Genomic DNA, 25,591 nt, shown 5'->3' on the forward strand with positions numbered 1-25,591 from the left:
CAATATGCCAGATAGGCATTCAAGAATGAGGAAGAAGTTTGATTTGAATTTTACCTGAGCATACTTCCACACGCTGAAATCATGTACTGACCATCCTAATTTATATTCACATTGTAATGCTTTACTGCTTTCTATTTGACAACACAAAGCAATATTCCTAATCACCAATGTTCATAACATCGAACTGGAAATACAGATTATCTTAAAAGAAAAAATTCATGCAAAACCCCTACACAGCAGTTCGGGTTTCATTTTTAAATCAGGCTTGCCCCACTTGCCCCTCTGTTTCTTACTCCTTTTCCATGTTTCTTAGGCCAAATGACCAATCAATTCTTTGGTTCAAATAACCATCTGTATTACAAAAAGGAGGTGAGTGAGCAGATTAGAGCTAACCCTGTGATAGACAGTTCCTAAATTACCAATTTTTACTTATACACTAGCTTTGTAAGCCGAGAAGTAGTTTTCCCAGTGGCGTGCAGGGAGATGCATCTTCAACTTGCAGGGCTGAGAAACTAGCATGTGCAAGGAGTCTCCTAAGGGCAAGGCCCATGGAAGGGACTCATTTTATTTAATCCTCTCAAATAGGTTAAAATAGGGGTTACCCCATTTTTTGTTCAAGGCTCACAGAGATTCAGTAATTACCCTGTGTCACTCAGTGTGAATCAAGAAACTCAGCCTGTTCAATATCAAAGTGCCTGCTTCTTCAATTACACCACTTTTCAAAACATCACTTGTGGTAGCAGTCATGTTTGACTCTGCCCTTGAAGACATCTGGGGCAATAAAGCCTTACCAGACATGATGGTGCATAACCCTAAGTGGCCCATCATGATAGTAAGGAGACAGCCTGCAGACCACAATCCCCAGCACACTAGCCTGAAGCCCATCAGTGGTTGTGTAGAAGAACTCAAGCAGTGACAAGTGCCCAACCCGGTGCCAGCCCTCATGCATTGACCTATCCAGTCCGTCTACACATATTGATTAAATGCCTATCATGTCTATGTCAGGATGTTTTCTAAACCCTGGGGAGATATAACAGTAAACATGGCAGACACACATCCTCACCATGCAAGTCTCACCTGAAATGTCCCCACCCAGAGTTGCACCACCAAGGTCTTCTCCTCTCCTCCACCCCTCACTCGCACCCTCCTGGAAATACTTTAGCTTCTTTCTAGCACTTACCAGTATCAGAATTTATCTTCTTTGAGTTGCTTTTGAAAAATGGATTTGACATGCTGGTTCTGCCCAAGGCTCACTTCTCCTCCATTTTGCTCCCCAATAGATGCTGGCCCATACTCCTGGCTCACAGACTCAGCAGCCCACACCCACCAGTTAACCATCCTGGGGCCGGTGGCCCTTCCTCTCTGACAGTGGATGTTGGGAGTACGTCCACTGTGCCCCCTCCTTGGTAAACCAGAGTCTTCTCTCTACAACATCCTCCCCAGGTCCCCAAGGTTTGCTCAGTTGTACAAAATAGGCCCAGAGCATGCCGACAGCCCACCCAGTACCTCTCACTGCTGAGCACTCCCACATGAATAGATTTCACATTTAGGAATTCCCATGAACCATGACATAAGTATAGAAGGGCTCCTGGCATTTATTCATTCATTCAACAAACATCCATCAGCATCTCCCATGTTCTAATCCCCATGTGCTAGGTTTACAGTGATCAATACACAGGCACAGTCTTCAGGTCCTCACGACTGTAGAAGAGACACATGTTCATCCTCAGGACAGCACACAGTGGTAAGAGCCATTACAGGGGACTAAGGCTATGTGAGCCCAGACAGAGTAGGTCAAGGAAAACTTTCCAGAGGAAATAACACTTAATCTACAATCATAATACAACAATCTGCTAGTAATCTAAATAAAAATAATCCAAGAGTAAATCAGGGGAAGGTAGAAGAACGAACATGTGGATCAGATGAGCCAAGGGGCGGGGAGTCCGGGGCCAGCCATAGTGGAGCTCACACAGGATCTGGAGGTAAGCCCCACTCAGATGATCTCTCACTTTTCTCCTTTCCTCTTGCTCTGATCAGATCCACCCTTGGCTTCCCCATTTCTCCTTGCTGCCCCTCCTCTTCTGGGCTTGGATTCATCTTGCCAAAACCCACTGCCATCAGCTAAGTCAGAGCACTCAGGCCTGAAAGCCCACTGAGAGGGCTCTGGGCAGCCCTGCTCAGGAGATTGGGCCAGAGGAGCAACTCTGTGCACCTGTGAATTATTTAAATAAATATGGTCTATTCCATGGACTCAAGTGTGCTCTGAAATCTAATGCTCACGTTTTCAGAAAAGCCCTAAGATCACCTAGTAACTCTCTAAGGCTGCTCATGGGAGTCTCCTTCAGCAGTGGCATTAAAAGGAGTTGCACTGAAATGTGCAGGAATGGATTTGGCAAGTATCATCTCAGCAGATGAATTAATCCATTTACAATATAGTCACCATGGCTGGATACTATGTTGAGCGTTATGGAGACACAGAATTTAACAAGAGACTGATCCTGTTCCCAGTGAGCTTACAGACTGCAGCAGGAAAAGGAGATACCAAAAACTATGATACAAGCAGTAAGTGCCACAGCTGCAGGGAATTCAGTGCAGGGACTACACAGCACCCATCAAGAAATGCACACAGAAGTTAATGACACAGTTTCTATCTTCAAAAAACATTGACTGTAGCAGAGGGAGGAGATGTAAGAAAGAAGAAAGTACTGTACTGCATGTGATTAGTCTCCTCAAGGTCTTTGCCAGAAAAGGAGATGGGGGAACACTTCTGGACAAGATATGCCCAACTTTAGGCTACAAAGTATGGCTGTAAGTTAAGTCAAGGAGACAAGCGAAGCACATTCCATGAGCAAAAACAGAGAGACCAGAAAACCCAGCAAAGGAGCAGGAAGGGGCTGTTCAATTTGGCTGGAGCCAAGACCCAGTGGTGGGAACGAGGTTGGGAGGGGCAGATCCCTTAAGGCCTAGTAGCCAGGCTAAGAAAGCTGTGCTTTGTTCTAAAAGAAGCTCAAGTGCGGTATGCTCATCTCTCTGACACTCGAGTTCTGAAAACTGGCACAGGGCAATTGTGGAGCACTTGTTATATGAGCAGCTCACCTGCAACGATGGTGAGCACACGCACGACCATCATCTTCACTTTCTGCAGCATCTCCATGGCTTCTGAGGGCTTCACAGGCTGCTGGAAAACTTCACACATCTCAACAACACTTAGAAAAAAATGCACAATGGCATGAAAGGGTAAAAATGTGCAACCCAGGTGCATTTATACTGTGTAGGCTGAGTCATAACACACATATAAGAACCAACCTCTCTACATAATCATATTTTCTTCATAGGAACATAAAAAAAACACAGATAACATAGTCTGGACCTTCAGAAAACTTTAAGTCTCCTGAATCAGTTTTGTGGCCAGTAAGCTTAATGTTTGTTTTTCTTTCTTATTTTGATCCCTTCTTTTGAAATGCAAAGGTAAATATTGAAAGGGTGTCAAAACATGACAGTATGCAGAGCTAAGGTGCAAACTCCCTCTGTGGATAACTAAAAAATTTCAAATAAAATCTGAGATTGGTGAAGAATGGGTTGCCAGGACCACCTCAGCTCAAAAGAAAATTCAGAGCAGAGCACTAAAGTCAATCACGGTATAGTTGGGGATCAGAGCACTAAAGTCAAACAGAATATAGTTTGGGATCAGAAGCAAGGAGGAGATGAGGCAGGATGCTCTGAAAACTAGCAGTCAAATTCCAATGTAGCAACAGTTATTTGTGCCAACAGCTACCTGTTTCATCAAGTAAAGACATCTTTCCAACTCATAAATCGTCACTGGATTCAAGGCATAGCTCTGTAGTAACAGAACCAATGGAAAATAAGTCAGCTCGCCTGGCAAAGGAACCAGGTTGACATGGCATCTCCAAGCTCCATGTGACACTGAAAGGGAGGCAGGGAGAAACAGAGACCAGGGACCACCCTAACAGTATTGTTACCCACAGAAAGGCTAGGTAGGGACAGTTGCAGCATCTCAGGGACTCTGCACACCAAGAGGCACAGGGTCTCCAACTTAAGGCAACAGACTGCTTCCAGGGCATGACAGCTAGCAAGACTGGAGCTTTTAAGAACAGGTTTCCACTGACAACATTCAGGGATGGGAGGGCTTGAAGGTGGATCAACCATGTGAGGTTTAGCAGAATGGAAAGAGGGTAGAAGCCAGCAGCTGCCTGGCCCTTTCCTGTGGTTAGCTACAACTGGAAGCATAATATTCTGTAAAGCAAGCAGCTTCATGTTCCATGAATCGTAGGACCCTTGGCTGCTAGAGGAAATGAATAGAAAAATTGTTTATGCACCTATTCTTGGGACAAGTGAATAGAATTAAGAGGTTTTTACTTCTGAGAATAAAATAACTTACTTCCGAAATATTTTTGAATAAATTCTAATTATATTTGAATGTCAAATAATAAGTCAACTTGTGATAAGAATAACTGGACCTGAATTGCTCTATGTTCAAACCAATTTCAGAGTGTAAAGAAAGTTGAAGTCAAGAACTACTTACCCTTGTTCAATGTAATTCCTGCATGGTTCTATTTTATAGTTACTGCAGTAGGGAAAAAAACAAAGTGAATTAGGCTTTTTATTACCTTTGATCTGTCAGTGGGATTTGCTGCCAGTATTTAGTCAATACAAATAATCCTCTCAGGTATTTCTCAAAACAGGAAAGTGGTCTGAAACTATAAGGAAAGTCAATCATCTTTTTCTTGGTTCTCTCTTCTTGTTCTGCTGTGACATTCTTTCCAGTGGTTGCTTTAATAAAAATCTCAAAAAGTGGCTGAAACAAAGTTCTTGTGGAAGTTGTCCATTCAGAGTTGTTTAACAGAAGCCCTCTCCTCCAGAGGCGTATTCTACTTAAAACATTATGGATTGCTTTTTCAAGTTGACGATGAGTTATATTCTGAATTAAAGGTTTGTCAAAATATAAACTTTTACTCAAATCACCTTCACAGTCACTTTTAATTCCACTGGAGGCCTCTAAAACTGTTTCAATGGTTTTCAAAAGGCTATTTGGATGCTGAGTAAATGTCATCAACAGATTATAAATGTTCCGATTATCCTTCTTTAAGTTTTTCCAAAGAGCTTCTAAGGTGAGACCAATCACCATTTTCAAGCAAGACCCTATTTCTGTGCTGTTTTGTGACAATATTTCATCCAAAAAAGGGATCACTTCATGAATTTTTTCCCATTTCATATCTTGAGGGCCACTATGAGTGGAAATTGGATTAGAGTATAAGAAGTCCATTTGGTTGGTGAAGTTATTTATAGGAACTAAGCAACCCAGAATTTCTTCTATTAAGTTGATAGAATCCAAAGAAAATGTTTGAGTCTCATTGTTAAATGCTACCACAAGACTCTTCACATCTTCCAAGCTGACTTTCACAGTCATTAAAAATTCAGCAATTTCTTCCAAAATATCAGAAAAATCCTTAGATTGGTTCATATATGAGAGTATGCTAGGTGACATACTGAAAATATCAGAGTTCAGTGATATATTAGGTTCTACTCCAATCATTTCAAAGGCCAAGTCAAGAAATGGCACCAACAAATCATTTATCTTTTCAAATGTGAAATGATCAATTTTTTTCAACGTAGCTACTTCTTTCACAAGATGTTGAACACTTTGTTGCATGATGAAATAGACAGTGTCAAAGAATGTCATAATGTCCGTGGTATTAGAGATAAAATGAGTTTTAAAAACTGTGGCTATCATCACCGAAACTTTCTTGGCCAGCTTAAGAAGTTTCACAATGGAGTCCACTGATGTGGCATGATCTCTCAGGTCAGCACTGTCATTCAACAGCATGACCAGAGTCCCAGACATTTCTAAGAGGGGTTCTGGGACACGACTTTCTTCACCAGCTCTTGAAATAGCATCAAGTAATCTCTTAGTAATTTCTAATGTTGCTCTGTTTCTTAAAGGGAATGAATTATTTATAAAGAAAAGCAAATCCGTTAGATTAGCAAGTATAACTTCTTGGAGAGTAGGATAAAAGGCATAGAAGTCCTTATTAGGAGAGTTTAGAATTGTATCCAGAAGTCTTGCCATCTCTGTTGAACATTCTCTTACAAGGTGAAGAGCTGACCTAAGATCTTGATTGAGTTTCAACAGGTCCTCAGACTTATTCACATGGAAAAACAACTGACTCACCACTGTGAAAAAGTCTATATTATTTTCAATCTTATTTTTAACTGAAGTTTCCCTGAGAAGGGTATTAAATAAATCTTGCATGAACTTCAGTCCTTGATGACTATCAAAATAAAATTCTCCATTGTCTAATATAAATGAACTTTTTATTAGATGATATATAGTCTCCTTTAAACTTGAAAAAATGTTCGTCAATCTGTCTTCTTTCATCAGGGTAAGAAATTGATCCAGTTTCAGAATTTCTAGAATTTTATCTCTGGGGACAAAACTGTAAAAAAAAAAAAATATATATATATATATATATATATATACACACACACACACACACACACACTTTTAATTTTATGTTTAATACATCAACAGTGGAAATATTAAAGTATATAGATTTTTATAATTTTACTTATTTTATAATAGCATCATGAAAGGATAATACTGAGCAAAAGATGACACGCTAAAATAATTTCAGATGAAACTCAATATTTTGTTCCCAAATAATGAAAAGGGTGAGGAATTTCATGAACAAATTCTATTACAGTTTTTTGAATGTAGCAACTTAAAAAGCCACATACTTTTGCTTACGAAAAGGTTAAAATGGCTTTTACTTAGGAAAAAAGGTAAAATAACTAGAAAGTGATTCTTGATGTAAGAAATAAGTCTCTGAAAAATAGTTAGCATATTTATATTTTTCTGAGCTTTAGAAGTACTAGGAAGTTACTTAGACCAATGTATCAATGTAACTAGGCTGAATAACAGCCCTCAAAGTCCCTTTCTTGTATGTTTCTCATCTGGGTGGGCTACAGGGGAGATTCCCTCATGAGAGATGGAGGATAGATGGTAGTTATAGCCATTTTGTAATATAAATACATCTTCTCCCAGCTACTCAATCGAACACTAATCTAGGTGTTGTTATAAAGAGATTTTGCAGATGGAGTTACAGTCCCTGATCAGTTAATTTTAAATTAGTCAGAAGGGATATCGTTCTGAGTGGGCCAGGAAAACTCTAAAAGAGGGCATAGGACCTCTCTAACTTAGAGGCACAAAACCACAGTTGGATATTCATAGTCAGTGGCTCTCCCTTCCCCTGGTCTTCCTTCCTGACCACCTGAGGACAAGGGGCTTCCACTCATGCCCACGGCGTCCCTGCCTACTGTGGCCCTCCCTTCCTGGCAGTCAGCCTACTGATTGCAGGCTTGTTTAGCCAGCCCTCAAAATTGTGTAAGCTGGTCTCCTTGGATTAAATTCTTTGATGGTTGTTGTTACTCTGATTGAAGCCTGACTGAAGCAGACATCATGGAATAATTGGAATTTCCTCCAGGCTTTCCACTGGCAAACTTTAAATGAGATTTTTAAAGATATATGCAGAAAAGATAATGTGACTATCCATTTTTATGTCTCTAAATGCAAATATCACAGTAGATTCCTTTGGTTGAGAATATATAAGCCCCTAGTTGGTGATAGTATAGCAATTCAAATTATGGCAATGCTGTATATACATGTACAGGTATGAAAACTAATTTTTCAGATCCATATAAAATAGGATTCATAAGTGTTTTCATAATCTAAAAATGTAATAATAATAATATGTGATTAATTATCATAGGCTGGGTTTGTAAGTTTACTAGCTAGATGACAGTAATCAAAATTATTTAACCTTGACGTTTTGATAAAATATTAAGACAAATTTACATCAAAGATCTTTCAAAGGTATTAGATACAAATACTGTTATTAACATGTCTATATTCCAGAAAATAAAGTAGTTTGAGATGTATCACAACTGCATATACTACACAAAGCAAAAGTAGACTTACCTCATCTCTGCAATAACATCTTTGTGGAAATCTTTCAGCAGAAGAGATATTTTATTCTCAGAATCTTTCTTTAGCAAAAGGGAGAAGAACATTTTCAAAAGCTGTTCCATGAAATCTACTATACTTCTCAGAGGGAGAACTGTTTTCCTACTTGTTTCTGACTGCATATGGTTCAAGATAAGGTTAATGAAATTCATTATCTGAAGGTCAGTATCACTTAAGTTCCAAGCTGCTTCTTGAGAGTTCCCAGCTATGCTATTGATTGAACTGATTACGATGTTTTCAAAAAGCAACTGAACAACAGAGAAATTAGTCAGTTGTTCTTGGTTTAGCAGATGAGTAAGAAAGGCAAAATCAAAACTGCCTTCTCTAGAAATATTTTTTAAAGAGCCCAAAAAAGTAGTAATAGCTTCGGTTAGCAAAGCTATATCTTTAATTGAACTCTCATTGGTTATAGAAATGAATAATGTTTCTATTATTCTGGAGTAATCCTCATTTGCATATTCCTGAAGCCAGTATTTTGTGACCAATAGAAAGTCTTCAATAATTTCTAATGTCTTCAGTGATGGTAAATCCAAAATTTCCAGGAAATGGGCAAGTTGCAAAGTTATGTTTTGAACAGCCACTGAATTTGTACTTTTGAGTTCTTTGTTCATTTCAGAGAGCAGGTGTCTGACTCTAAAATCTTCAGTTAGATCTTTCATGGTTTGTTGAAACTCAGGCCATAGTTCTTCAAAGTTGTAAGTTGTTTCACTTTTTTCAGTAAAACTTGATAATGCTTCTAAGCTGCTACCTGTGAGATTTGCATTCAGAAACATCATGAATAAAGAGAATAGATCATGAGTACTTTTTTCTAGGCTCCAATCTTCAGAAATCAATTGTATTGTCCTTTCCAAATTTGAGGAAATAATATTCTGAACAGATGTCTCTGTGTCTTCATTAATGTTAAGGATCTTGTCTAAACTAGCTAGTTTGTCAAGAATATTTTCACCTGATGTAACTTTTGTAAAGTTGACATTTTTAAGTTTTTCTATGATTTGCAAAGCAACTTGCTTTATGGGACCACCAGGACAAAGTTCAGACATGTTTTCCATAGTGTGATTTATTGAAAGTGGGACAAATGGTAATATCTTATGCCAAAATTTCTGCACAGTTTTCACAAGAGAAATGTTAGCATGGAAGACGTCAGAGAACTCCAGAAGAAAAGAATTCCAGTCCACAAATTCATGAATTACACAGATCACTTTCCTAGTTATTTCCATTTGGGAGCTTTCATTTGAACATGGTGAATCTTCACCTTGGGGAGACAGGTGGAGATGATCAAGTATACTAGCCACTTTGCCATAAAAGGAAGAAGACATGAGCCCATGGACATTGCAGGGGTCTACCTTTGAATTCTGCTGAAATCCAGAATTTGTATGATTCCAGCACCAAACCACAGGAAAACAAGTTAAAGCCTCTGAAATAATATCTGGTTTATCTGATATTAATTCAATAATATCCAAAAGAATTTTTATCACAATTGCAAAGTCTTCCTTGGTGATGTTTGAAATGGTTATGCCATGACGGAGTGTGAAGCTGTAGACATCCTTGAGGCCATCAGTGATGTTTTTACCAAGTACTCCCTGCAGGAGCTTTACAGCCTGAGGAAGCATGTAGTACACATTTACCACAGCATCCACATCATCTTTAGGAAGCAGGCGCGAGAGCTGCAGCAGGTGATTAACATTCCAAGAATGCGAGCTGTCTATAAATTTTTCTATCAAGCCAACAAGCAAGTTGACCCCTAATTTGCCAGTTCTCACATTACTGACATTCTTAAAGAAATCTATTAGGCTTGCACTAATTTGTTGAAGCTGATCCACTAAAAGGTCTACATCCGCCTTCTTAAGAGTACGCATGACAAAAGTTACCTTCTTCAAAACTTGCATATAACCTGTATTTTGTGGACTAGTGTGACGAACTGCAGGCATCAAGGAGTTGAACACATCCCTCATCAGTTGAATACCAAGACCCATAGCTTTCATTATTTCAGGTGAAATTATTTTTGGTGAATTTTGGAGATCATGAGATAAGTTGAAGGCAAGGTAACTAACTAAGTGATAAATAGAATTGCCTACTCTGTTTACATCTTTTTCTTTTGGACTGGTAGCAAATATGTTTAACAAGTATTCAGTTTTAGAAGAGGAATTGTTTTCCAGAATGTTAGAGTAAATACCTTTTACAAGCTTCTGGAATTCTGTCCCCAGTGTTATTAAATGCAGCCAAAGATTTTGAAACTGGTTAGGAATTTCATCTGACATTTCTATTGGTCTTAGAATTAATTTAGTAAAATATTTCCAATTAGATTGAGATGCAAAATCAAAGTCTGTTGTTAAGTTGTTGATACTCATCCTTACTTGCTTTGTGGAATCATTTAAAAGAGCTAATAAAATCTCAAATTTAGGTATCTTCTCTTTTTTAAAGACTGTAGTAAGTATAATATTTAGAAAGTCAGTTACATCTTTCAAGTAAATGTTTACACAATTTATATTTGAGTAATTTGATGAACAAAGAGGTTTTTTTATATTTAACACCCAAGTTACAATTTTCAATATAGAGTTCATTTTGTTTTCCATATCTCTGAAATTCTCCAAAGTATTTTGAAGATAGCCTTGTGAAAAACTTGTGTTAGACACCAAATACAAATGTTTTATGACATCTATCCACACAGTGCATCCTTTCAGCCTGCTAATTGTGTTCTCAGAGGAAAATGTGGAATTTAACATGGCCAGAATACGTAACATTCTCTGTGAGGTATTTACATATAAAGAGCCATCTTCTAAAATAAACTCAGTAACACTTTGGAAAATGTCAGCACAGGAAAACAAATCTAGATCATGTGATACATTTCTAAGAAATAATATTGCTTCCCTTAGCTCAGTGATGATATTTTCTAATTTTTCTTCATAATTTGTGAGATTATTTGAAAGAAAGTGATTTATCCAACCTGCATTTCTATCTATATATTCCGAGATATTGCTAAGCTCAATGAAAACTTCGAGCAGAGAATTTAAAAACTCTCTGCTTGTACTTGTGTTTAATGGAAATGTCTTCAACTGATGCAGGGCAGTTTCCATGGTGAAAAGGGATTTCTCCACTTGCTCCAAGTTAAGTTTTTTTACTGAAACTAATGCATTGCCTAAAGCTACCAAAAAATCCCTGAGATCCAGGAAGTCCTTCCAATCGTGGAAGTCATTGGCTTGAGTTACATTTTTAAACAAATTTAGCATGAGTCTAGCAACATTATGGATGGGAAATATTCCCTGACAGCTTTTAGAGACTTTCACATCATTTTCCAGTTTATCCAAAAGTGGAGTGAAACAATCATGAAGAGATGTGAAAACATTCATGTCAAACTTTAATAACTGAGATATGCTTTCCCAGATCTCAGTCCACATTTGAAGCCATGAAACGGTACAGTGAATGGATACAAATTTGTTGAATGCACTGACATTTGTTGAGAGGTTTGAAAAAAGTTGTGCCAATGGAAGAACAAATGAAGACTCTTCACTTCTTGAATAATTCATGGAAGAAATGTGTTTATTGTCTGAAATGAAGCATTCATTATCCAATACGGCTTCTACTGAACTGTTGAAGAACTGGCTCATATATTGAAATAAAGAAATACGAAAATCTTCATCAATTATGAACAGCTGTTTGAGGCTTGTCAAAGTAGTGTGGATCACTTCAAGTTCTTGGCCCTCTGTAGACATGAAGGATTGGGCTTGAAGCTCCAAAAAGTTAAAAATTGAAAACAATTGCTGACAATAAGATGCATTAGAAATTCCCTCAAGAACCTCCGCTGTCTTAAATAAAAATGTAAATGCTTTACTGATGTTTTGGAAATTAAATTGTTTTATGAAATCCAAAATGTGTTCTGAGATTTGTGTAAGGGAAGTTAGCAAAGAACCTCTACTCTGAATATTCAAGAATTCATAAATATATTGGTAAAATGAAGAATAAATTTGCAGAAGTAAAGCTGAATCCTTGTCCTTGAAGACATTTAGGTATATGTGAGTCAACATTTTATCAACTTCTTGTTTTTGAGGTTCAGAAAGGGCTGAGAAAAGATCAGATGCATTTTTCATAGCATAAACTGTGTTCAAAGCTTCTGAGACCTGTTGATGCCCCAAAAATCCAAATTCAGAGAGACTATTTATTATAGTCTCACTTAAATGTCCAAAATCTATGTTCATAGCTGGTGACATAGGCCAATCTGAATGAAACAACTGGGAAAAGTTAAAACTTGTAGTCAGAATCTCATTTTCTGGGACAGAAAAATTTAAAAGTGTAAACAAGTTTTCCAATTTATCTCTTTTTTCTTTTGAAATGCCATAGAGCCATAATTCTAGTAATTTGGGATCAATTTCAAAAAGTATTAATTCCGTGAATCTTAAAAGATTTTTTGGTTCCTTCCTTATCCAGTGACTTACGAGAGTTTGCATTTTCCCAATCACTTCTTTGCCAAATTCCAAGAGTTTCTGAGCGTCATTGGCAGATGGGTCTCTCTCTACACTTTTTAAATGATTTGTCCACAGATAACTTACATTCAGAATATCTTCTGTGAAAGATGGGAGGTTATGGAAATTGGGAACGATCGAGGAGTCAAAAAGATTAGGCCACAATAATTTCTCAAAAAATTCCACAAATGATAAAAGAAAGTTCATTTGTTCATCATCAAGGGTATGCAACTTCTTTTCCATCATTAGAAGGTGCTTTGTGAAATTTAAAGCCCTGTAATATTAATAGAATTATTTTAGTATTAGATAGAAAAATAAATTCGATTTATCAGGTTTCCAAGTTAATACTTATTTATTGATAGTAAAACATAAATGAAACATTTAATAGACAATATGTTTCCCAACAGAAATTAAACTAATGTGAGCATTTGAGAGTGTTTTAAAAATCCACAATGAAGTTGTATACGTTTAGCTTAAAATATTTCCTACCACCAAAAAGAACGCATTCTCAATTATTTTCCCTGGCATATGTAACAATAATATGTATGATTATTAAAGATAAAGTTGCTGTTTATGAGAGAAGAATCTTAGGATTTAATTCCATCTCAAAATGTCTTGGCCTATAAAGGTAGCACAAATAGTGGAATGCATTAGAAACCATGCCTGTATGGTTTAAGGAAGGTATGGGGATTCACTTTCCTGGAAGGCAATTCCAGTGTTCTTTCAACATTACTATATATATGCTACTGTTATAAACTCATTATTATATATGGGGTAATTTATCTCCAGGTGTTTAATTTTAAAATACAGAGTTCTCAGAAGAGCAACTCAGACACTATAAGTCCCCTGTTGTAATAGAAATCCACACTTGCAGAGCTAACGTCTACTAACTCGGAAGTTACAAGTCCACTTTTGACATTCTTGGGGTTATACATGTTTCAAAATTCGGGACGTTCATCCTTTAAAAACATAGCATGCTACAGATATCAGATATCTATTCATGCATCTCAGTAAGGGCTGGGGCAGCCCTGATCATCAACATATTAACACTTCAGGAGTGATACCTGTGAATGATCTCATAGTGTAGGATAACACACTTGAAACTGCTTCACATCAGTTCATGCTAAATCTCTGCTGAATGAGTTCTGACGTCAACCATAAAAAAGGCATCTATTTTCAGACTTTGTAAGAGTTCAGAATTGTGGGTAAAAAATTTTTTACCTTTACTGGCTATTAATGCCTTAAAGGGTAAATTACTTCCTAAGTTTTTTAATCCTGTGCTCCTGTTGTATAACACATTCTCTGACACAGGGCAGATAAAAGACCTATCAAAGGCAAGAATACTGTTTTCCTCTCTGATAGCTGAGACCTGAGCACACCACACAAAAATATAGGCTTAATTTAGTTGGTTGTTATTTTTAGGACAGAATGGCTGCTTTGAAATAATTCCTGGGGAAAAAAATCCCATAGGGAAAGGGAAAGTTTTATTAAGAATTCAGCATAAACCTTGCCTAAATCCAGCCCTGCCTAGAAAGAAATTCATAATTACTATCCAAGTCATTGTGCCTTGATAGAGGAGAATATAAAACTATATTTATTTGTATTGGGAACTGAGAGGTTATGGAGTAGCAATAGAATAACAAATTGAAGTAAAAGTAGTACTACTAATAGTATTATTGCCGCATATTTTAATATTACTTTACAGTTTATAAAGCACTTTCACAACCACAATCTTAGTTCATTCCTACAACAGCCTTTTGAGTATACATCATTATTTTCATTTCATGAAAAAAGAAACTTTATTTTTTCAACTGGCAGATTCAGCTGTTATTATGTGGCATGACTAGCACAAGACCCAGGTTTTCTCATTTCAAGTTCAGCTTTCTTAATATAAATTGCACTTAATGTTCAATAAAATTTCATTCATTAAATCAACATCTAATTATCTAATATCTACCATGAAAGACACTGCCAACTGCTATGGGTCTACAAATATAAAATTAAACATGTTCTTGTGCACATACAGACTAGTTTTGTGCTGTTTTTCCAGGGCTATTAAATTTTTGAGGCTTTTAGGAAAGAATTAAAAATCTGATATAGGCAAGGAACTGATTCTCCAGAGGGTCCATCCCATTGTCTTTTCCTTGTTCCTACTAATAGTTGGGCTGAAGAAGTCGCATATGAATGACTAATCTCCATTCTAGACAGATATAGAAGAATGGTTCTCAAACTTTGGTGTGCACCAAAACCACCTATAGAATGTGTGAAATATATAGAAACCTGAGTCCTTTACACAGAGTAAGATTTCATATGTCTGGGGCAAGGTGCAGGCATTAAAATTTTTAGCAGTCTTCACAGATTTAATCCATTCTCAAGTTTGAGAGTTAGTGCTGTAGTCTCCCATCATGTTCCAACACACCACACAAATAATAGAGTGTACCTTTAAACTGAACATACTATTCATATCCATACATAAAAATATGCATTTCAATATGTAGACTGAAATAGGAGAGTAGAAAATAGTCAGAAAAATTTAGTTCCAAAGATGACTTCTCTCTCCCAAGAGTCTCTGAAACTACCAGGATCTATAGTATTGATTTCCTGTCTAAACTCTAGGCAACTAGATAAGACAATGTTTCACAAACAAATACTTTACTTTTGGAGCATCTATTATAAATCATGTTATTATTGAAGGAAAACCTTCTTACTACAATCTGTATTTCCTTTCAAAATCCATTGAGTCATACATTCTATTAAACATCTTGAAACTTGACTCACATATTCTATTGAAATATTTATTAAACAACTCATATGAAAGATTGTGTCAATACCTAAATCAGGCTCGTAAATTTTAAAGAGTGCACATTCTGTAATTAGGTTTTGATTATCTTCCAATGATAATTAAATCAAGACCTGGGAGTTAAATTCTGATAACTTACCTAGATATGGAAGTCATTGGAGAATTGAATAGGTTATTCAAAAATTGAAAATAATTATCACTGATGATTTTCCAATCCATGTTTTCTTCATAACAAGGAGATTCCTGAGAAAAAGCTAAATAAAAAGACATTTTCTGCATTAATTATAAGCTGGGTATAACACACAAATCTAATAAGTGAAAAATGCTAAAGTAGTTCACCTAATATGGTTGAAAATGTGAAAATAAAAAAAAAAGAAAAAGAAAGGACAATTAGGAATCTTTCCAATTTGACTTGTGCTTCCTGACAAGATGAACCAATCACTGATCATTGAGCAATGTAAGACACTGAACCATGAAAGACAGTAAACAACAGGGCGAGACCCATGATTATCCCTGCTCACAGGTTTAAGACAGAGTCCAGGCCATGGCACAAGAAGGAGAAACTGAGCCAGAGCCCAGTAGAAATGCTAAGATGGGAAAAAGCTTAGACTCTGAAAGACAGCTAGAAACCACAGGACGGAGTACCAGAGAAGGCTGCACAAGACAAGGAAATTGACGGTGTGTTTTTCTCTACTATGCAGATGAGTAATAATCAACACATGCATTTGAGGAAACTATTTGAGACCATGGAAAAACCTACCCAAAAGAATTAAAAGTGTCTGGGCATGGTAGCTCACACCTGTAATCCCAGCACTTTGGGAAGCCGAGGCAGATGGATCACCTGAGGCCAGGAGTTCAAGACTAGCCTGGCCAACATGGTGAAACTCCATCTCTACTAAAAATACAAAAAATTAGCCCAGTGTGGTAGGGATGCCTGGTAAGTGTCTGGTGGTCAGGACCAGGAATAGACTTTGTTTCCATCAGCCAGATTGAAATAAGCCATAATTCATTAGTCATTGAGTACAGTACAAAAAAGAGGTCTTACTTCAGGAGTGGGAAGTATTTACAATAAGACTGAGCATTTTGCCAGTCCTGCCTAACAAATCCTAAAAACGAGATCCTAAAGAATCAAGTTACTTCAAGCAATTTGTTTAAAGATTATTTATAGGCATGTAAAAATAATTAGCAAAAAACCAGGTTGAAATTTGTAATATTCGGAATCCAATAAAAAACTACCAGACATATAAAGAGGCAGAAAAATATGACCCATAATGAAGAGAAAAACTAATCAATCAAAAATGACAGCAATGGTAGACCTAGCAGAAAGGAACATTAATCACATAAAATGGTTTATGTTATTTAGTTTATACTAGTAGGTTGATGCAAAAGTAATTGCAGTTTTTGCCTTTAAAAGTATGGCAAATTTATTTAAAAGAAATTACTTTTGCACCAACCTAATATATAATTTACATGCTCAAAAAATGCAAAATTTGTAAGATTGAATAAAACAAGATCCAATTGTATGCTACATGTAAGAAATACACTTGAAACACAAGGACATAAACAAGTTACAAGTAAAAGGATGGAAAAGGCATACCACCCTAACACTAATCAAAAGAAAGCTATCAGACAAAGTAGATTTCAGCAGATAACATAATCATTATTTCATGATGATAAGAGTATCAGTCAAGAACATATAATTAATTCTAAATGTTTATGAACATTACAACAGAGCTTCACAACACATGAAACAAAAACTAATAAAAATCTAAGAAGAAATAGATAGATGTACAATTAGAGTCAAGAGATTTCAATACTGCTCAAGACAAAATAGCAGTAAGGATACAGAAGATTTGAACACTATTAAACAACTTGATGTAATTGCTGTTTATAAAAAAAACTGCCACCCAAAGACAACATAATATACATTCTTCTCCAGTGCATATGGAGCATTTATCAAGGTAGATTGTATTCCAGGCCATAAAACAAGTCTCAATAACCGTGACAGGATTAAAGGCACACCAAGAATGTTCAATGATTAAAATGAAATTAAATTGGAAATCAATAACAGAAACATGTCTTGAAAATCCCAAATATTTGAAAAATATCACTTCTAAACAACTCATAGATGAAAACAGAAATCAAAAGAAAACATAGAAAGTACTTTGAACTGAATGAAAATGAAAGTACAACATTTAAGTATTTGTGGGATGCCTCTAAAAAAAGTATTTAGAGGAAAATGTATACCACTAAACTCCTACATTAGAAAAGAAAATAGTCTTAAATTGATAATCTCGACTTCCATGTAAAGAAATTAGATGAGTCAATTAAACCAAAACTAAGTAAAATAAAGAAAGAATAGTGGAAATCAAGGAAATAAAAATAAAAACATTAGAGAAAAATGAATGAAATCAAAGGCTGGTTGTTTGAGAAGATCAGTAATAAGACTGATAAGCCTCCAGGCAGAGTGATCAAGAAAAAAAGGCACAAATTACAAATATCAACTATGAGAATGGTGCTTTTACCACAGATTCTATACAAATTAACAGAATAATAATAGAATGGTTTAAAAAAAAAAGCCTTATGATAATGAATTGAACAACTTGAATAGCCCTAACCGTTTTTTAAAATTGAATTTGTAATTAAATATCTTCTAATAAAGAACCCCAAAAGCCTAGATGGCTTCATTAGTGAATTCTACCGACCATTTAAGTGAGAAATAATACCCATCCAACACAAACTCTTCCAGAAAATTGAAAATAAGAGAATATTTCTGAACTCGTTCTATGAGGTTATGATCACCTCTCAATAGAAGACAAAAACAAATTAAAGAAACACTACTAAAGACCACTGTCCTTCATAAAAACTGATGCAAAATATTAAACAAAATTTTAACAAATTAAATCCAGTAGCAGATAAAAAGGCAATATATCTTTATCAAGTGGAGCTTATCTCAGTTATGCAAGGTTAATTTAATGTTTAAAACAATGCAATTTACTATATGACTAAAATTTAAAAGAAAAACTAAATTCAAAAAATTAAAAAGAAAAATCATCTCAATAGATGCAGAAAAGCATTTGACAAATCTAACATCTATTTCTGATTAAAAACTTTTGCCAAACTAGAAATAAAAGAAAACTTCCTTAATCCAATTAGAGGTATCTATGAAAACCTATAGCTAACATTATACTCAATTGCCAAAGATTAAATGCTCCTCTTCCAGGATCAAGGAAAAGCCAAAGATGTTACCTTTCATCATTTCTATTCCATTTTGTACTAGAGGTTATAGCCAGTATAATAATAATGAATAAAGCAAATAAAAGACATACAAAAACAATTGAACCACTTTTATTCACAGATAACATGATTTAGAGACAATCTGATGAAATCTATAAAAAACTAAAGAGAAAATTTAGCAAGTTTGCAGGATACAAGATGAATATATAAAAATGAAATATATATTTATATATACATTTATATGAGAAACAAATTACTGAAGATTGAAATTTTTAAGAACCAAACCATTTATAAAAGCAATAAAAGTATTAAATTCATAGGGATAAATCTGACAAAAGATGTGAAAGATTTTTACAATAAAAACTACAAGGATTTGTTAAGGAAAAACAAAGAAGACAAAATAAATGGAGTGATATACCATGAGCTAGAACACTGAAAATAATTTAAAAGTTAGTTCTCCCTTAACTCATCCATTGATTCAATTCAAACCTAGTTAAAATTCCAGCAGAATTTTGAGGAATCGACAAGCAGATTTTAAAATTAATATGGAAAGGAAAATGACCTAGAATAGTTAGATACAATTAAAAAAAAAAAGTTAAAGTTCTAATACTACTTGAATTTAAGCCTTACTATAAAGCTATGATAACCAAGGTAGTCAATATTGGTATAAATATATACAAATAGATCACTGGGATAAAATGGAGAGTCCAGAAAAAGACCCATATATTTATACAACTGCTTTTTGACAAAGATACAAAAGTAACTCAATGGAGAAAGAATAGCCTTTATAAGTAATTTTTCTGGCGCAACAGGTCCCCATTCTGATTGCAAAAGTAATGATAATAAACTTCAGTATATGCCTACACCACATACAAATATAGCACAAAATGAATTATAGACCTAAATTTAGGACATAAATCTATTAAACTTATGGAATAAAATATAGGCAAAAATCTTTGCAAACTCGTGAGTTAGCAAAGGTTTCTTAGCTACAACACCAAAAGCAGGATCTATTGAAAAAACAAAAAGATAAACAAGACATCATCAAAATTAAAATTCTGCTCCTGGAATACTTTGCTCAGAAGAATGAAAAGACAATCCAGGGAGTGAGAGGAAATATTCACAAAGTGTATGTCTGATAAAGACTTTGTATTCTGTATATACAGGAAAATTATAAACTAAATAATAAACAAATAACCCAACTTAAAAAGTAGGAAAGATTTGAATAAACAATTTATGAATAAAAATACAGGTGGCATATAAGTCCATGAAAAGATAGGGGTTCAAAATTATTACTCATATAAACAAATTAAATCCATAGTAGCATACCACTACAAAACTATTAGAATGATTGAAATTTAAAAGACTGATCATACCAAGTGTTGGCAAGGAAGTGGAAGTATTTTGGCTCTCATGGACTGCCAATGGGAGTGTAAAATGGTACAATAACTTTAAAAAAGTTTGTGAGTTTTGTAAAAGGCTAAGCATACAACTACCACATAATCAAACCATTTCAATTTTAAGAAAAAGAAAGTTTATTTCCAAGCAAGACTTGTATGTGAATGTTTACAGCAGCTTTACTTGTAATAACCAGACAGAGTAAGCAACCCAATTGCAAATTGCATGAATGGACTGACAAACTATGATACATCTATATGATGGAATAGTACTCAGTGATCAAAGGAATGAACATACTACAACATGAATGAATCTTGAACTAATTAATACTAATTATGCTAAGTAAAATAAGTTAGACAAAAAAGGACATATTGCATATTTCCATTTATAAAAATCTCTAAAAATTAAAAACTCAAATATAGTGACAGAAAGCAGAGCAATGGTAGCTGGTGACAGGCAGGGGGCCAAAATTGACTATACAGAGGAAGCTGTTGGGAGTGATGAAGATGTTCACTGTCTTAATTGTGATGACAATTTTATGGATATATGTATATGTCAACACTGATGTGGTTACTACACATTGCATGCCTGTATGAAAATATGTCATGTAACTCATAAATATATACACCTACTATGTACCCATAAAAATTAAACATTTTTAAAAAGTCAAATAGTATCAAATAATTTTTTAAACAAAATACATAAATAAATAAAATCTTCCATATCAAATTCCCTGGCCATTGGTTGCAATGTATCAAAATTTTGACATTCATTTTGGTGAGAAAGAAAAGGGTAATAATATTGCATGTGCCTACAATACTGTGCTAGGCATTTTACAATCATTATTTATTTAATCTTCATAGCAACTCAATAAACCATGTAATTTTCATTTTACCAAGGATAAAACTAATTAAGAATGTGTCAGATGCAATGTTTGCTCCCAAGTCGATCTGCTTCCAAAACCCATGCCAAAACACCAAACAGTCCATGATTTATCTGCATCATAAAACTGTACTCCATAAATTTAAGTAACTGTAAGATAGTCTACTGACTAGAATAAATAATGTCTCTATTATACCACATTCTTATCATGTCTTATACACAGTTGTTTAGTTTTAACAGGAAAAGGAGGAAATAAAGAATGTATAACCTAATGATGAATGCATAACAACAGCCAGCGCTTCTCAAACTTTCCTGTGCTTACAAGTCATCTAGGAATGTTTTTAAAATGCATACTCTGATTCAGTAGGTCTGAAATGGGACCACAATTCTACATATCTAAAAAGATCCAGATAATGTTGATACTGTTGGTCCAGGGATCACACTTTGCACAGCAAGGATGTAAGCAAATCAGGTGTGCACAATGCATGCAACACAAGCAAAAGAGAACAACCCACATGGCCATCAATGATAGACTGGACAAAGAAAATGTGGCACATATACACCATGGAATACTATGCAGCCATAAAAAATAATGAGTTCGTGTCCTTTGTAGGGATTTGGATGAATCTGGAAACCATCATTCTCAGCAAACTGACACAAGAACAGAAAGCCAAGCACCACATGTTCTCACTCATAGGCAGGTGTTGAACAATGAGAACACATGGACACAGGGAGGGGAGCATCACACACTGGGGGCAGTTGGGGAAGGATAGAGGAGAGACAGCGGGGGGTGGGAAGAGTGGGGAGTGATAACATGGGGAGAAATGCTGGATATAGTATGCACCTATAAAACAACCCTGTATGATCTGCACATGTAACCCAGAACCTAAAGTAAAATAAGATTAAAAAAAAAAAAGAGAACACACAGTCTATTAATTTTCTTCAGTTAATATTCATCTTACCTTATCCATGTCTCTATATGATGATAAAAATTTTTTATGATGCATTCATTTGCTCAAAGCTTTAATATTTAAAAGTTCAATATGGAAAGATCTGTGTGTCTGATGTCCCTGAGGAGACTATACCAAGCAAGTATTTGAACACTCTTCTTTCAGTTGCTACCTGTCAAATTCTACTCATTCCACAAGTTCTGGTTCAAACAGCTCAAATTGTTATCTGCTCTGTATACCAGAGCTCTATGCTGACATCCACCTCTAAATATGTCTATCTTTTCCACCAACTTGGACATTCTTAGGGCTCCCCTATCAAGCTGTGGAATCTCCAGTGAAAAGTAGAGCCAAAATACCACTGAAATGAGAGTAAATAATATAAAAATATATAAGCATACAGATAAAATGAATGGAAAAGGAAACAACAGCCGATAAAAAAGAATTAGAGGGAAGAAAGCAAATGGACCAGGGGTATATGGTATACCAGAGAAGGAAAAGTTTAAGCTTAAACTTCAAAAAGAAGAAATCAAAAGAGAGTAAGGTTTGTTTCCTTCACAGAATCCCCCAAAGTCTCATGACTTAGAGGTATAAGCATCTGACTATAAGTGTGAGAGGTGGAACTAAAAATATGCAGATGCGTTTAAATAAAATTTTGAGCAAGAATAAACTCTAACACACACTTTACATCACCCCAGCCAGGGAACTACTCCTCTCCTATGTCAGTAGAAAGCTAGAAGTTGGCAGTTTGCAGAAATAGAACCAGACTGATAGAGAGCTTCCAGTAATAGACACAATTGATAGTATGGATGTCACAACATTACTGGAAATATTGGGGATTAATTTAACCTGTTATTTCTGAACAGTGATATTTTCATCATCTCATTTTTTGTTTGTATCCCATAATGCTGGCAGTCAGGTCTATTCCTTTCCATCTGCGTGGTGTTAGCAGCTATTTGAAGACTTCCGTTTTGTAGGCTTTGGAGAAATTGAACTACCTAAAAGAAAAGATGTGCCAAAAACTATGCCAATAACTGAGGATCATTTCATGGGAGGTTAGCTTACTGCCTCATTATCCTCAGTGATGTCTTCCACTTTACAAACCACTCTCTTTTACATAGCACTTCCCATTAGCATTCTAGTGCCTCATTCTTAAATATGAATGAACAGCCTAGAATCATTACAAACTGGGGAAAGTTTACACGTAAAAGACAGTTCACACAAAGGAAAAAAAGAAAAACCCAGAAGAAATAGAAAATGCTTATGTAAACTTTAAAATAAAGGACTATCTCAACGTGTTAAAAAAAAAAAAGATGCAACAAGAGCAAAAAACTATTTTAATGAACATATTTAGAATAAGAAAAAGTTCTCAAAAATTAAAAATGTGATTTTTAAAATCTTTAAAGAAGTATTTTAAATAAAATCGAGAAAATATCCCAGAAAGAAGAAGAAAAAATATCCTAAAAGATTATAAAGTTAGGAATTCATACAGGAGGTTCAACTGATGGCTAACAGGACTTCTAAAAAGAAAAAGAAAGGTGGGGTTTGAAATTAACAGAGAAATAATACAAAAATATTTTCCAAAATGTTTTTAAGTATCATACTAAAGAATACTAAAGTTTACCAGTGAGAAGTAAAAGGGGGTGGAGAAGCTACATTAAAAAATTAGAAATTTTATCTAAAGAGCTTTTTAACAAGAACACTAGAAACTAAAGTTCTTCCCAAACTTTTTGAAGACATGACATATAATAAATAAAAATACTTATCAGGCTTACTGGGGTAAATAGAAGGATTTCTCATAGCTAAAAGCTATCAGCTCAGCCTTAAAGTTTCAGACTGAGAGAGTCAACATGCTGGCATATCGGCTTCAATATACCACAGTACATGATGCAAACTAATTTCAAATTTGTTTTTATGCCCAACTAAGTTACCAATCAAATTTGAGAGTAAAAAACAAAAGACATTTTAAGACATACAAGCTCTAAAAATCACTTACCTACAAAATGTTCTCTGAAAAAGTTGCTGGAAGATATACTTCTTTAGAACAAGGGTATAAACCAAGAAAGAAAAAACTTAGAATCCAGTAAACAAGCTCCAACACAGAAAAGCAGAGAAGGGACTCTTCAGGATATAGGTAAAAGAATCACCAGAGAGCAACCCCCAGCTCTAGGGGACCACAAAACTACAATTGGAGCATGAAGACCACAAAGCATTAAGCCAACAGGAAAAATAGAAGACAGTTATACACTTATAGATTATCTAACATTTTTAACCATATTAATAGTGTACAGGTTTGGCAAGTGTGAGTTAAATTGGTTTTAAAGTGGATTAATGCATAGAAAACTATCAAATGAAAATTATGAGACAATTATTAACTCAAGAAAAATAGAACAGTGTACAAGAAAGAATATGTGATCCTGGTCCCCATAAAATTAAGAAATGAACACTATTAATGAAGACATGGTACTCTAAGGCTGCTACATTGAATTAACAAAAATGTGATTAAACGACATTGGTAAGATGGTAGAGGGGAAATATGCAAGGAAAAGAGGAGCATGTAAGAGAAGCAGTCCTCACTTTACACAGTGGAAAGTCAATAAATAATAGCTCATATAAAAAGTCAAGGATTAGTGGAAAAGGCATATTACTTATAAATAAAAAAGTAAAAGTCCTGAACTGAATGAGTCTGCCTCTCAAAAATTAAAGTTGGAGAGGCGTAGGGCAGAGGACTCCTGCTTTTCATTTTGTCTTATATTTGACATCTTAAATTTAATGTACTATGTACTAATTTGATGCAAATTAAAAACTAATTTTAAAAACACAAATATGTATTTAAACTTTGAAGGCTAATTTGGGCCCTTGTAACTCTCACCCATTAGTTGTGGTGCCTCTCCCTACAGAAACATAAAACAAGTTTTATCTCTAAAGCACCTGGCAGAAATTGTATGGTTCATGACACACCAAGGAATGAATGTATGCTTTAATGTTGATCCTGTATTAAATACTTACGCAACAGCAAAAGAAACTATTAACTAAGTAAACAGACAACCTACAGAATGGGGAAAATATTTTAAATCTATGCCTCTAACAAAAAGGTATTAGGCAGCAACATAAAGCCATTCAACTAGGTTTTCCAGTAAAGATTAATATATGAACAAATATACAAATCTATTATTGTAATTTTGGTTTATATCTTCACAACTTTTATAAAGCCTAAAATATGTATCTAAATACACACAAAGGGCAATGAAAAGGGAATCAAATCATAAGTCAATTAAACACTAAAAAGGGAGTAATGTAGGAAATGTCGGATAAGAAAGCAGTAAGACAGTCAAAAAACAAATGTCAAACGACAAAAGTAAATCTTTCCCTATCAGTAATTACTTTAAATGCGAATGGATTAAGTTCCCCTATCTAAAGACACAAATTAGTATCATAAATGATAATATAGGATCCAACTTTATGCTGTTTTCGAAAGAAGCACTTTGGATCTAAGAACACACATAAATCAACATAGAAAGAGTGATAAAAGATATTTCATGAAAATAGTAACCAAAAGAAAATAAGGCATCTATACCAACATTACACAAATAGACTTTAAGTCAAAAACTGTTACAAGAGACAAAGAAGGACATTATGTAATGATAAAAGAATCAAGTAACCAAAACAGATAAAATAAGTATTAATATCTATGCACCAAACATCAGAGCTCCTAAATAAATGAAGCAAACATTGACAAAATTGAAGAGAAAAATAACAGTTCTACTATAGTACAAGGAGACTTCAGTACCCCACTTTTAGTAAAATATAGAACAACCATACAAAATGT

The 25,591-nt window shown here is 35.0% G+C and overlaps 1 protein-coding gene across 2 annotated transcripts in view; it reads right to left on the minus strand.

Moving 5' to 3' along the window:
- The window catches only part of ABCA13 (ATP binding cassette subfamily A member 13), a 437,440-nt gene that overhangs the window by 331,182 nt on the left and 80,667 nt on the right, over nt 1-25,591 (minus strand). For both annotated transcript variants that reach the window (XM_064366685.1, XM_064366686.1), the window contains exons 16-19: nt 15,438-15,552; nt 7,997-12,772; nt 4,629-6,455; nt 3,097-3,206 (exon numbers count right to left, since the gene is read on the minus strand). In XM_064366685.1, the coding sequence (XP_064222755.1) occupies nt 3,097-3,206; nt 4,629-6,455; nt 7,997-12,772; nt 15,438-15,552 (6,828 nt within the window). The remainder of the gene's footprint in view (nt 1-3,096; nt 3,207-4,628; nt 6,456-7,996; nt 12,773-15,437; nt 15,553-25,591) is intronic.

This window comes from Aotus nancymaae, unplaced genomic scaffold, assembly GCF_030222135.1.
Source record: "Aotus nancymaae isolate 86718 unplaced genomic scaffold, 86718_ANA_hifiasm-v0.15.2.pri h1tg000065l, whole genome shotgun sequence".
Classification (NCBI taxonomy): domain Eukaryota; kingdom Metazoa; phylum Chordata; class Mammalia; order Primates; family Aotidae; genus Aotus; species Aotus nancymaae.